Raw genomic sequence first — 12649 nt, 5'->3', positions numbered from 1 at the left:
ACATTAATTGAAAAATATTTTACTCCTAATTTTCTATCTGAATATTCCCATTTATATCGGTGCCATTTCCTAATAGAATACACATTTAGAAATTATCTTGTAATTGTCAGACAGAAACTTATTAAAACAGAGTAAAATTGAATTAGGGGAAAAATCACACAGAATAGTTAAGAAAAATCAATCTCCACAGAGTGCATTAAATTTCACTATTCACAAACCACTTACTCTAGAAGAGTCTCACTAATTTCACTGACTGTTATTAGTAGTTTGTGGGCTGCAGCCAAAACATCATAAAAATATTATTAACTTATAATGCTATAAGAAATGTGGATGTTTTTGAGAATGAGGAAGTAAATCTCTGAAATGGAAGTTAAGCCATATCCATATGCATTTGCAAAGAAATACAGACTTCTGGAAAGAGTGCAGCCAGGTGAGAAGCTATATTGGTGATTCCAGGGCTGTAAACCCACAGAGGTCTGGGCCAAATCAGGCCCTCTGGGGTTCGCCAGTTGGCCATGACCCTTTATCCTAATCATCAATCATTTGGTGGTTTCCCAGCTGTTTTGCAGATCCTCCGCACCAATTCTAAAAGGCTGAAATGCCTCTTCTAAGAACCAGTGGTCAACAGTAAGAGCTTTATGCTGAAAGAGACTTGTGTGTTGGGTTCCAATCCTCTGTTCTTGGCCCCAGCTGCCACTGGGATGCAACCTTTGCATGTGTCTTCAAAATGGAATTTAGCCCTTCTGCTCAGAGAGGTTCAAGATCTCTGGAGTGGAGGGAAGCTATCTTGTTTCTCTTTCCAGAGAACACAACCAATGCACTGCAAAATTTATCTAATGTTCTCTTGATACACCTCACCTGATTCTTAGGATCTAGTTTTGGACAAGGACGTCCTCCATTGTAAGGCTTCTCCTTAAGCCACCTGGACCGAATTTTCACTCCTGTTCCACAAGATGAACTGCAGGGGGCCCAACTGGACCAGTCACTTAGTTTGCAGTCAAATGGACAAGGTACTACACATGGCTGTTCAACATAACCTAAAATAAAAACATAGGAAAAACAGAACCATCAACATTATGTTACCATAGAGATTATTAACTAGTTGAGCTGCAGTCATACTTGTTTCTGGGAACAAGCTCCACAGAAATCAGAAGGGCTATCTTGAGTAGAAATGCGTAGGAATGCAGAGTAAAACGATACCCTGAGTGCATTCTATCTCACATAGATGTAAAGGAACCGGCAATATTTCTGATTCTACAGAGACTTTTGACATGAATAATTCTGTAAGGCCCAGGTAGTAGTATGGATGGCAAAGGCACTAATACCTTAGCCTTACAAATAGCTGAAATACCATAATAGTTGTAACACTATAATATTTGTTATCAGACATGAGTACCTAAGCAAATAAATGCTCTTAAATTTGTGTGTTAATCAGCTCGTCTACTCAAGAATGTCCGTGTTACCTTTTTGAGTACGGCCACCGATAATAAGGAATTATTGCTCTTGGTGCTTTCTGTATTTCAGCATTTCAGTGTTTAATTGCCTTCCCTCCTCCCAGTGTGTTTCTCTTTCTCTCACAGACATATGTCATTCACACATATGCATAGACATGTGGGTGTGATTCAAAGTAACACCTCATGCATTTGATGAAGGACACTGTTGCCCATAGAAGCCTATTTCATAATAAATGTGATGGTCTTTGAGTGACTCCAAGGAGTTTGTTGTTTTGCTGCAGCAGATTAACATAGTTTCCCCTCTGGAAAATGTTAAACTATACTGTGTACAAGCAACTCAATGCTCAATAACATCCAAGGGAGTTTCAACTTTGCTAAGAATTATCCCCATGCTAATACTTAAATTTTGACTTGATCTGCTTATAATGTCGAAGAGGCAAGCTGTTTTTTTTTTTTTTTTTAGCTAATGGTGATTAAAAGGGGTTTCAAATAATCCTCCAACTCAAACATTTTTATCAATCCCTGCCATCTCTAAGGGCCACCTAAGCACACTGGGCACTGCATGTAATCACCATTTTAAAACCTGCTTGAAATCAATTGAGATGTCCTGCGTTGCTCTGTCATTTGATCTTGACCCTGAAAAGCCCGCAACTATGAGTACTAGTCTCGATTCATGAGTCAAAATCTTTGGGGCCTCCAGTTTCTCAACACGGAGAAAACCAACCAACCAACCAAACAAACAAATAAATGCTTTTTGAGACCAGCTAAACTGGATTCATCCCCAAAGAATGAAATTGCTCATACTGCAGTGATAAATCAGATATGAAATTGAGGTTGAGCCTTAAGCTATAAACCAAATTGGCAGTATGTGTTGTTAGCCTTTGCATTAAAGTTGCTTATGAGGAGGCCAGATGCTTAAAAGTTTTTTTATATATATAATAGAACTATATTAGTAAAATAGCCTAAGAGCTGTCTAAATTTCTAAGCTGCAAACAACAAAATTAATTTTGTTGATAAGGGTAAAAACAATAAATACTGAGATTGGTAGTATCGTACACTTTGCCTTTTTTCTGCGGATCAGCATTTTGCTAACCTTTCGCACTGCAGCCAGACAACAGACTCATAGCTATGACAATTTTTCCATAATAGCCCTCTATCGCAGCTCTTCCTGAAGCGACATAACGGTCTAATTTAAAATGTACACTAATTTGGTTTGTTACTCTGCAGGCAAATACTTTCTTTTAGCCACTTACATTTCCAAATACTTTTAGATTAGGTGCTATCTTTGTGCTTTATTATTTATCAACAGTTCTCCTGTACCTTCTGACAGTTGATGCTTTATCCACCCAGTCTTTGTGTGTGCTTTTAATTATGTATTATAAATTACAGAAGGTCAAAATACGCTCGCCTTTGATTTCCCACTTTAACCATTCAGTGAGCAAAGGGGATGCCATCCACTTGCAAGTTGCAGTAATTTTTTTTAAAAAAGGAAATCCACAGGCCAGCCCTACTGTTAGGCAGAATGAGGAGGCTACCTCAAAGGGTAGATGCTGGGCCCAGGGCGCAGTGCCAAGGTGTTGGGGCTATCACAGTGTTTCCTTCCCTAAGCTAACTGGCTGCCCTCAGATGCAGTGGAAGTTACTGTCCCGTCAGCAATGTTGAAGTAATTTTCCACTGGCAGTCCAAAAGCAAAGCACAGAATGGGGGCAATGGGTAACGAGGGCCCTTATCATTCATTTTAGGAAGCAAAATGTCTTTGACTGAACTTGTACCACCCAGAGAGTTTGCCAGGTGCCCTTTTTTATTATTACAACAGATTTCTTTACGAAACTAAATGAAAAATAGTTATCCTGTTTCTGATGCCCTAGCAGCTTGGATAATAAGAATAACAACAACAAAAAGGGTGGGTCTTTTTGCCATACAAAAGCAAGTGTCTTTGTAAAAACCCATGCATGTTGACTACAGCTGATTCAGAGAGATACATGTGCAGAGAGGACACATCAGTCAGGATTCGCTAGCTGAGGGGGACCAACATGGCTGACAAGGCTTAGAAACACAGTAACATTAGCATGTGCATGCGTGCGTATGTGTGTGGGTGATAACCACATTCAACTGTGGCTTTATCATCTGACCCATGAGTTCTCTACATTGTTTCCTGAACAGTACTTGCTAGAAAAGAAAGATTATTGGGTTCACATTCACCTTTATTGCTGGCAAGGTAAGCCAGTTAAGATAGAAACAGAGCGAGTCAGAAGGGGCCTCCCCAGCCATCTAGTTTGAGCCCCGGCTCCAGCCAGCTCTGCTCACGACAGGCCCACCACGGGCACATCTAGCCTATCCTTGAACACCCTCACCGATGGGGCCTCAACCACCCATTCAACCACCGATGGGGCTTCCCGTGGAAGCCCATTCCAAGATGCTGATCACAGTCCACCAGGGAGCTGTTCACCACATGCTCCCATGCACTTGTATAAGAGCATTGCCATGTTCTTTCACCTGCCATTTAGCTAACAGCAACAAAGTATTAGTGGCACACTTTCCATTAATGGCTAATAATGCAGCAGAGAGTCACTCTGAGTTGTTTTGAGGAAACACTGTTTATGTGATGTTAAGGTAAAGGGCACCAGTGCTGGTAGCTCCGTGGAGCTACACCTGATGTCAGAAGAAGCAACAAAGGAGACTGTACTCAAGAAGTGCCATCATATTCTGAAAGGACCGAAACGAAGCTACAAACTCAAGACCCCAAGTGAGCCCATAGACGTGTTGGTGTACATGACAGACAGGACTGTGTGCGTGGTCAGGGCTAGAAGACTGCACAATCTTTTTTAGCTTTTCAAGCATTCACTGTTACAGTTTATTACACAAAATTCTTTCTCTGGTGTATAAATAGACAGTTTGCCCAAACATCAGAGCTCTCGTTGAACTGTGAAGCCCAAAGCAGAAGAGATATCAAAGAAGTTTAAAGCAAACACATACATTTATATTGAACATGGTGAAGGGCTGATAGAACACAAGAGTGAACATGGACACCATTATTTTTCCTTTTACATTCATGAGAAAAAAAGCAAAGCAAAATGAAAACTATGGCTTCAGGCCAAAGTAAATAAAATAACAGCTCTTGGAGAGACTGAATACAGAGAGTCAAAAGGTGACCCTCTGAGAAAACAATGAAGAATATATACAATCTTCACAAAAGAAACCACTGGAGTTCCCTGGACTATCTCCTGACTTATCCAAATGAATTATAGCTGCAATGCGTATGAAGAACTGTTAACATGATTGTATGAAACAAGGAGATGGTTTCAGAAGGCAAACCTTCTGTGCAAGCTGCTTCTGAACCTGACACACATTTACCCTAATTGGCACTAATCTTGTTTATTCCTAGCATATTTCACCATTTTAATTTAAAAAAAAAACTTTAAACACCTGTATACTTGGAAAGAAAGCCAGAAGGTGCCCCATAGAACTCAAGGTAATTTGACAAAATTCCACCCAACACACAAAGTGATAGCGACAACAATGATTTTCCTGGAAGAAGACTGAAAAATATTTTTTTTTAAATTCACTTCTTGAAACTAAAGTGAATCATGCATAACAATGGAAAACAAACAAACAAATGTGTTTAGTGTGTTATGCAAATAAATTTCTAATCAACGTTTGTGTCCACTGAACCTTGGACCATGACTGCACTCCTGATTTAACATTTTGTCACTGGTCCCATTTGTATTATACATACATAAATGAGCACTGGAATATTCCCAAACAATGTATTATTATTCTCTGTATCTATCTATGTATTAAGTTTAAAAGGGGCAGACCCAGATATTGGGACACAATCTTGCAAAAATTAAGCATATTTAAATCACACTGAATTCATCTGAAGAATTAAACTTAGGTTGAACTATATTCTCCTGAAAGCAGGGGGACTTAACTTAGGATTAAGTGTTCTAATTTTTCATTTATGGAATTTATACAATATATTTTATGGAAAAGTTTATTTTTGATTAAAAGTAGCAATATATATGTGTGTGAGTGTGTGTGTGTGTATGATAGTTTGTAGAAGACATAATGCAAGAATTTGTTCTTGAAAGCTGTATCCTAGCTAAAAATGATGAACTAAATAAGATATGCAACATTATAATGAGGTAAAAGTTAAAGCACACTGTGTCACTTTAGCAGACAAGCAACATCAGATAATAATTTCCTTAAAGTCGTTTTTTTTTAATTTCTAAACTGCACTTAATCCATATTAAAGAAGATTAAGGTCTAACAGTTCCATTGTTTACATTCTTTGCTCCAGGAGGAATCTTATTGTCTTTGTTAGCTGGGCTGACACAGCTAATGAAAAAGCCTTTGATACTAAAACTATTGTCTTTATAAAAGAGTCTAATAAACCAAACCAAACAAAACAAACATTTAAGCAAGAAAGCTCTAGAATTTATATTGATTTGTTATTTATCTATGTGAGGGGCAGGGTAAGTTAAACTTAAAAGTTCTTCAGAGATGAGCATCACACCAGCTTCAGTGTGTTACACTGGAGAGCAAGGCCAAGATCACCCATGCTGCTGTGCTCCCAATCACTGTGTTCAGGTGTGAGAGGTGGACAGTGAAGAAAGCTGACAGGAAGAGAGTTGATGCATTCAAAACATGGTCCTGGAGAAAACCTTGGTACATCCCCTGGACTGGGAGAAAGATGACCAAGTGGGCCTCAGATCAAATCAAGCCAGAATTTTCCTTGGAAGGAAAAATGATGAAGCTGAACCTGATGTACTTGGGAAGCACCATAAGAAGACAAGGCTCAAGACAATAATAATAGAGAAGGTTGACGGAAGAAGAAGAATAGGAAGAGCAAATGTGAGATGGATCAATTCCATGAAGGAAGCCACAGCCTTGACTATACAAGAGCTAAGCAGGGCAGGACAGGACATTTTGGTGGACATTCTTACCTAGGTCACCATAAGTCAGATGACCTGACAACATGAAACAGCAACAGAAATTATACTAGTTTTAGCTTCAGCTACTAAACTGCAACCAGTTCACACTGGAAGCTGATTTCTGGTCCTTAATTTGATGATTTACTCAGATGCCTTAGAATAAGATGTGCCATGTTCTTACACAAGTGCACTCTAGGTGGGGAAATCAAGATACAACCACAGATTTTTTTTTTCCTTTTGAAAAATGAACTCTTTTTACAGTGATTGTAATTGTAATTATGGGATACCACCCAGTGAGCTTCAGCTATTGGGCAGCAGAGAAAATGAATGAATGAATAAGACCCTGCCAAGGGATGCTCCATTCTTCCCTCTCTGTTGTCTTTCTGTTGGCAGGCAAAGGTTACTTTACTCAAGAAAACCTTTAGCTTTTAAGTGGTTACGTTGGGCTCGCGGCTTCTTTTTTTCTTTTTTTCCCCCCTGTAACTGTTATTGCTTTAATTTTTTAATGTTTTTCACTTTTAAATGTACCTTTAGTAACACTCTTTGGTAGACAGGTGGGATACAAATAGCAACATAAACAAGCAAACATCTATTTAATCATGTTAGAGATAATTTGTAAATTTGTACAGATTTACAAATTAAACATTTTAATTTGTAAACACATTTCAAATTAAAGACGCACTTATTTAAGAACAGCCTGTACAATAGGACCACTCCTTTGGTTGCAGTGTAAGTTCATTGTCTGAGATAAATAAGAATAACTTGAACTGCAAAGGATCTCCTAATTAGTTCCCTGAATCTACCATCAAAAACTATAATTGAAGAACAGAAGAAAAGTCATGCAGAATCATGCGGGTCCACCTAGTCTAGCATTCTGTACATACAGTGTCAAACTAGCTGCTCACAAGATCGCTCAAGCAGGATGGGTGCAAGACCTCCACCTGCCCAAGGCCCTCAGCAATTGTGTATGCAGGCAGGCCACCTCTGGTGAAGGAGGCAGCATTTGGCCAATGTTGTTAGTGGCCGCTGACAGCCTCTTCTTCCGTGAATCTTTCTAGACCCTTTTTAAAACCACCCAGATTGGCAGCCATCACTACTTCCTGAGGCAGGGAATTCCATAGTCCAAGTATGTGTTGCTCAGAGAAGTACTTCCTCCTGTCTGTCCTGAACCTTCCCTTAATCGGCTTCATTGGCTGTCCTCCAGTTCGAGTGTTATGGCAGTGGGGTGGGGAGGAATGTCTCCCTCTCCATTTTCTCTGCTCTGTGCATAATTTTAAACCCCTCTATCATGTCTTCCCTTACTCACCATTTTTCTAAGCTGAACAATCCCAGCCAGTCCTCATACGGGAAATGCTCCAGCCCCCTTGAAAATTTTTGCTGCCTTTCCCTGTACCTTTTCAATTCAATAATGTCCGTATTCAGGTGAGGTGACTAGAATGGCACACACTTTCAGAAATATGTGAACCAGCCTCAAAAATGCCTGGACAATTTCATTGTTCAAACTCATCTTTTTCAGTGTAGACAAGACAGAAAAATGGCAAGAATCTCAGAGGAAACATTGGCATCAAATTGCTTCTTCAGCTTTCTGTGGACTAGAGTCAGTTTCAAGGTTTCAAAGGTTGGAAGTTGCATTTTGAATTAATGACCTTGAGGACACCTGCATTTTCATTGCTTCAGCTTGAGAAACTAGTTCTAAATCAGCTTTACTCAACTAGCGGGCTTCCAAGCATCAATCTTCCTTTCTCAATCATGCAGCTGTATTGAAACATATATCAACAATCTATTTATTTCAGTGGTTCAGTGCAGGCCAATTTGCCATCTTTTCATTTTACAGAACTCCTCAAATTAGGACAATAGACGATCTGCAGATGGGTCTGCAGAAGATTTGTTTTCAACACATAAAAGTGAACATGTTCTTTAAGTGTAATGCTCAAAAAAAGAGTTTTGTTGGTTGTAGGTGAAGCTTCATTATATTCAGAGGTTCAGCTGTGGGCCATTTGTATCTTCAAAGGTGTTTCTCTTGCTTACATACAGATTGATTAGCTCTTCTCTGCAGCTTTTTATGGATTGTTAGAACACTGTGATTTCTGCTATCAACCGACAGTTTGTCTACAAAAAGACTGGCAAGTTCCAGAGCAAGCTTGCAACACCTAGCCATGTCTGTTATCTGCCAGAGGTCCTGTCATGCTGTAACAGAATTTCTGTTCCTTCAGTGCCATTTCTGCTAAAGAACATATGAAGATGAAATGGATTCTTTCTCTTATTCAAGGGGTATTCTATCATTTCCATTCCTTGTTCTTGCAGTATGTTGGAGTAGAGAGACTCCACATTCATGGTCACCATCCAAGCCTGTTCAGTATCTAAGGGCACTGTATTCCATGTAAAATGTAAAAAGTGTTCTTTATCTAGGAAACATACAAAATCTCCAGAGAATAAGTATTTTACAAAATAATCTACATAAAGTTTCTACTATGGATCCACATTTTGATGTAACTGGACAACCTGGTACTAGTACAGTCTTGTTGTCAATTTATTTATGTATTATATTTATATCCTTCCTTTTCTCCTTGCAGGGAACTCAAGACAGCTTATATAATTCTCCTCCTCTTCTCAATCTTATCCTCACAACAACAATAGTGTGAGGCAAGTAGGGCTGAGAGTCTGTGACTGGCTCAAAGTCATTCAGAGAGCTCCGTAGCTGCATGGGACTAGAACCCACATCGCCTGAGTCCCAGTCCCACACCTTTAACCACACCACACTGGCTCTCATTCTTAGTTCATTCTGGAGTTTTAACTGTTGATTACAGTAGAAAAAAAGTTTTTACTTTCCCACCTCATCTACTCATCTTCCCCTATTCATCAAGAGCATTGAGTATTTTCTTTTTCAACATTTGCATCAGGCATAGCATGCTCTAGTTATTTCTGTAAGATATTCTTGTGTGTTCTAAATGACCCCTGTGCCTACTTTATCAGCTGGTCTGAAAACTACATTTTCTTTCTTTCTCAGATCAGTTAAGGCTGTAGTCTCTTGTCTATTTGAAGTGTTCTAGAACTCTCAGTTCATTTATCCAACTCTTTTACCACATTGCTCAACTTAATTGACCTTGGGGCAGAAGAACTGTGCATGGAAACCAGAGATGTAGTTAGATAAGAAGGCCAAAGGGCAATTTCTGTAGTAACACAAAAGAAAAAAACCTATATAAATGACAGAAGAAGCACTCATGGTTGCAAAGGACAGATAAGATGCAAAAACAGAAGGTGACAGAAATAGGGACAGAATCCTGAATGCAACTTTTCAGTGACTATCATATAGAGACAGAAAGAACTATTACAATGGGCAATGCAAAGAAATAGAAGAAAGCAACAAAAGAGGAAAAGCAAGAGAACTCTTCCAGAAGATCCAAGAAATTAACTGGAAATTCAAACCTTTTAGGAATGCTAAAAGGCAACATACTATTTGACCAGGAGACGATAAAGAGAAAGTGGAAAGAATATAAGGAAAAAGTATACAGAATAGATAAAAGAATGACAGAGTTCTTCAAAGAGGAATCCTATGGAGAAAAGCCTGCAATGTTAGAAAGCCAAGTGAAAGCTCTTTTGAAAGCGCTTGCAAAGTATAAAGCATCTGGAGTACATAGAACTATGCCAGTCTGCAGAAAATGAATCAGTCCCAATCCTAAGAAGAATTTGCCAACAAATACAGAAAACAAAACCATGGTCCATGGATTGGAAACATTCAATATACATTTCAGTCCCCAAGAAAGGCAATGCAAAAGAGTGCAGCCACCACAGGACCACTGCACTGATTTTCTACACAAGACGATACTCCAAGTGTTATAACAAAGAATACTGCCCTGTATGGAGGGAGAAATGCTGGACCTCCAAGCCGGATTCCAAAAAGAAAGAGGTGCTAAAGATCATATTGCCAATATATGCTGGCTCCTGAAGCACACCAAAGAATTTCAGAAAAAGATCAGTTTATTCTTCATAGACTCCAGCAAAGCCTTTGACTGTGTGGATCATGAGAAGCTGTGGGTGGTCATGAAAGAAAGGGGTGTTGCTCAGCACTTGATTGTGTTCATGTGCAATCTGTATCATGGACAAGAAGCTACAGGTAGGACAGAATATGGAGAAACAGAAAGGTGACAGACAAGGGTGTATTTTATCTTCCTATCAGTTTAATCTGTATGCAGAATAGTTCATAAGTAAAGCTGGATTAGAATCAGAGGAAGCAGTGAAAATTGGCAGAAGACCCATCAATACTTTAAGATATGCAGGTGATACCATGCTACTGGAAGAAAGCAGCAATAGCGTGAAATGACTCCTGATGAAGATGAAAGAAAAAAGTGCAAAAGCAGGACTGCAGCTGGATATTAAGAAAACAAAAATCGTGACTACAGAAGAATTACAGAACTTACTGTTAACAATGAAGAAATCAAAACTGTGAAATAGTTTACATATCTAAGCCCAGTCATCAATTCAAAGGGAGACTCAACCCAAGAAATCTGAAGAAGACTGAAACTGGGAAGGGCAGCAATGAAGGAACTAGAAAGGTTCATCCAGTGTACGTATGTTTCACTGGGCTCCAAAACCAAGATCATGCATACTGTCATGTTCCCAATCACAATGTTTGGGTGTGAAAGCTAGGCAGTGAAGAAAGCTGGCAGGAAGAAAATGGGTGTGTTTGAAATACGATGCTGGAGGACAGCTTTACAAATTCCCTGGACTGACAGAAAGGCAAGCAAATTAGTCCTGGATCAAATCAAGCCAGAACATTCCTTAGAAGCAAAAACAAAGCTGACACATCATGAGAAGGTAAGATTCACTGGAGAAAGTAATCATACTAGGGGAATTCAAAGGCAAAAGAGGGATCGGAAGACCAGCTGTGAGATGGATTGGCTCCATAAAGGAAGCCAGAGGCTTCAACTTAGACATGCTGAGTGGTGCTGTCATGTACAGGGCATTTTGAAAGGCTTTCATTCATGGGATTGCCATGAGACAGAGATGACTGGATGGCCTGTAAAAACACCAACAAAGGAGCTGCATGACATGGCTAGTAAGCTACATTTGGCTTCCTAAGTCAGAAGCTGCAAACACTTGGGCTGAATGGTTAGAGTACTAGACTTTAGTTAGGAAGAACTGAGTTCAATATTTTTAATTCAGCCATGGATTCTCAGGCTCCCTTTATTTAACAGTAGAACTGTAGAGCTGAAAGAGACTTGGAGATCATCAAGTCCAACCCTCCGTACAATGTATGCTCAGTGCTGCAGGGAACACCTACAGCATTGCTGTAGACAACCATCTAGTTTCTATTTAAATACAAGGTTGCTCCATCTTCTTCATGATAGCATTTCAGATATACGAATACTGTATCCATTTATCTTCAGACAATATACATGGATATTGCTCCTCTTAATCTTTTCTACTCCAGGATACCAAAAATTCTCAGATCTTTCAACCATTGCTCAAAGGACTTGGCTTCTGAACCCCTCATCATCTTGGTTGCTCTTTTTTTTTCTTTTTTTTTTTTGGCTGCACACTCACTTGTCAACGTCCTTCAAATGGGCCATCCAGAACTGGACACAATACTCCAAATGAGGTATGAATAGCATAGAATAAATCACAAGTGTTACTTCCCATGATCTGGATGCTTCTGATGAGGCAGCTCCATATTCCATTAGCCTTCTTAGCTGCTGCATCACAATGCTGGCTCCTATGCAGCTTGAGATCCATGAAGGCGCTTCAGGACTTTTCACACACACTACTGTAAAGCCAGGTCTCCCTTGTCTTATATGTTTTCATTTGACTTTTGAACCTAAATATTTCATATTTACATCTGTTGACTATCATCTTGCTGGATTTGGCCGAGTGTTCCAGCTTGTCTAGACCCTGTTGCTCCTGACTTCCATGATGTTAGCTGTGCCTCTAAGCTCTGTATTATCTGCACATCTGAGAAGCAACCTCTCTACCCTCTCATCCAAGTCACCTATAAAAATATTGATTGGCACAGGGCCTAGGACAGAGCCCCTCTCACTCCACTTGAGACTCTCCTCCAGGAGGATGCTGAGCCATTAATTGCAGTGGATGCACCTAAACCTGGAGAAGCAGTGATGATGGATGAGACGAAGAACGGCTTTACTCACACCGAAAGTGTAATAACAGTAAGTAATTACTGTATAAATCAGTTTTTCAGACTGTATCTGGGATGAAGAATTCTTTCACAGGCACTGGGTTTTTCATTTTGTTTTCTGGTGAGCTGCC

The 12649-nt window shown here is 39.6% G+C and overlaps 1 protein-coding gene across 1 annotated transcript in view; it reads right to left on the bottom strand.

Annotated features, from left to right (window-relative positions):
• The window catches only part of THSD7B (thrombospondin type 1 domain containing 7B), a 393302-nt gene that overhangs the window by 105594 nt on the left and 275059 nt on the right, over nt 1-12649 (bottom strand). The window contains exon 14 of the mRNA XM_044438217.1: nt 859-1037. Within this exon, the coding sequence (XP_044294152.1) occupies nt 859-1037 (179 nt within the window). The remainder of the gene's footprint in view (nt 1-858; nt 1038-12649) is intronic.

The sequence above is a fragment of the Varanus komodoensis genome, unplaced genomic scaffold, assembly GCF_004798865.1.
Source record: "Varanus komodoensis strain SLA01 unplaced genomic scaffold, ASM479886v1 scaffold32, whole genome shotgun sequence".
Taxonomy (NCBI): domain Eukaryota; kingdom Metazoa; phylum Chordata; class Lepidosauria; order Squamata; family Varanidae; genus Varanus; species Varanus komodoensis.
The sequence above is the reverse complement of the archived record's forward strand: the minus strand, read 5'-3'. Positions and strand labels throughout refer to the sequence as shown.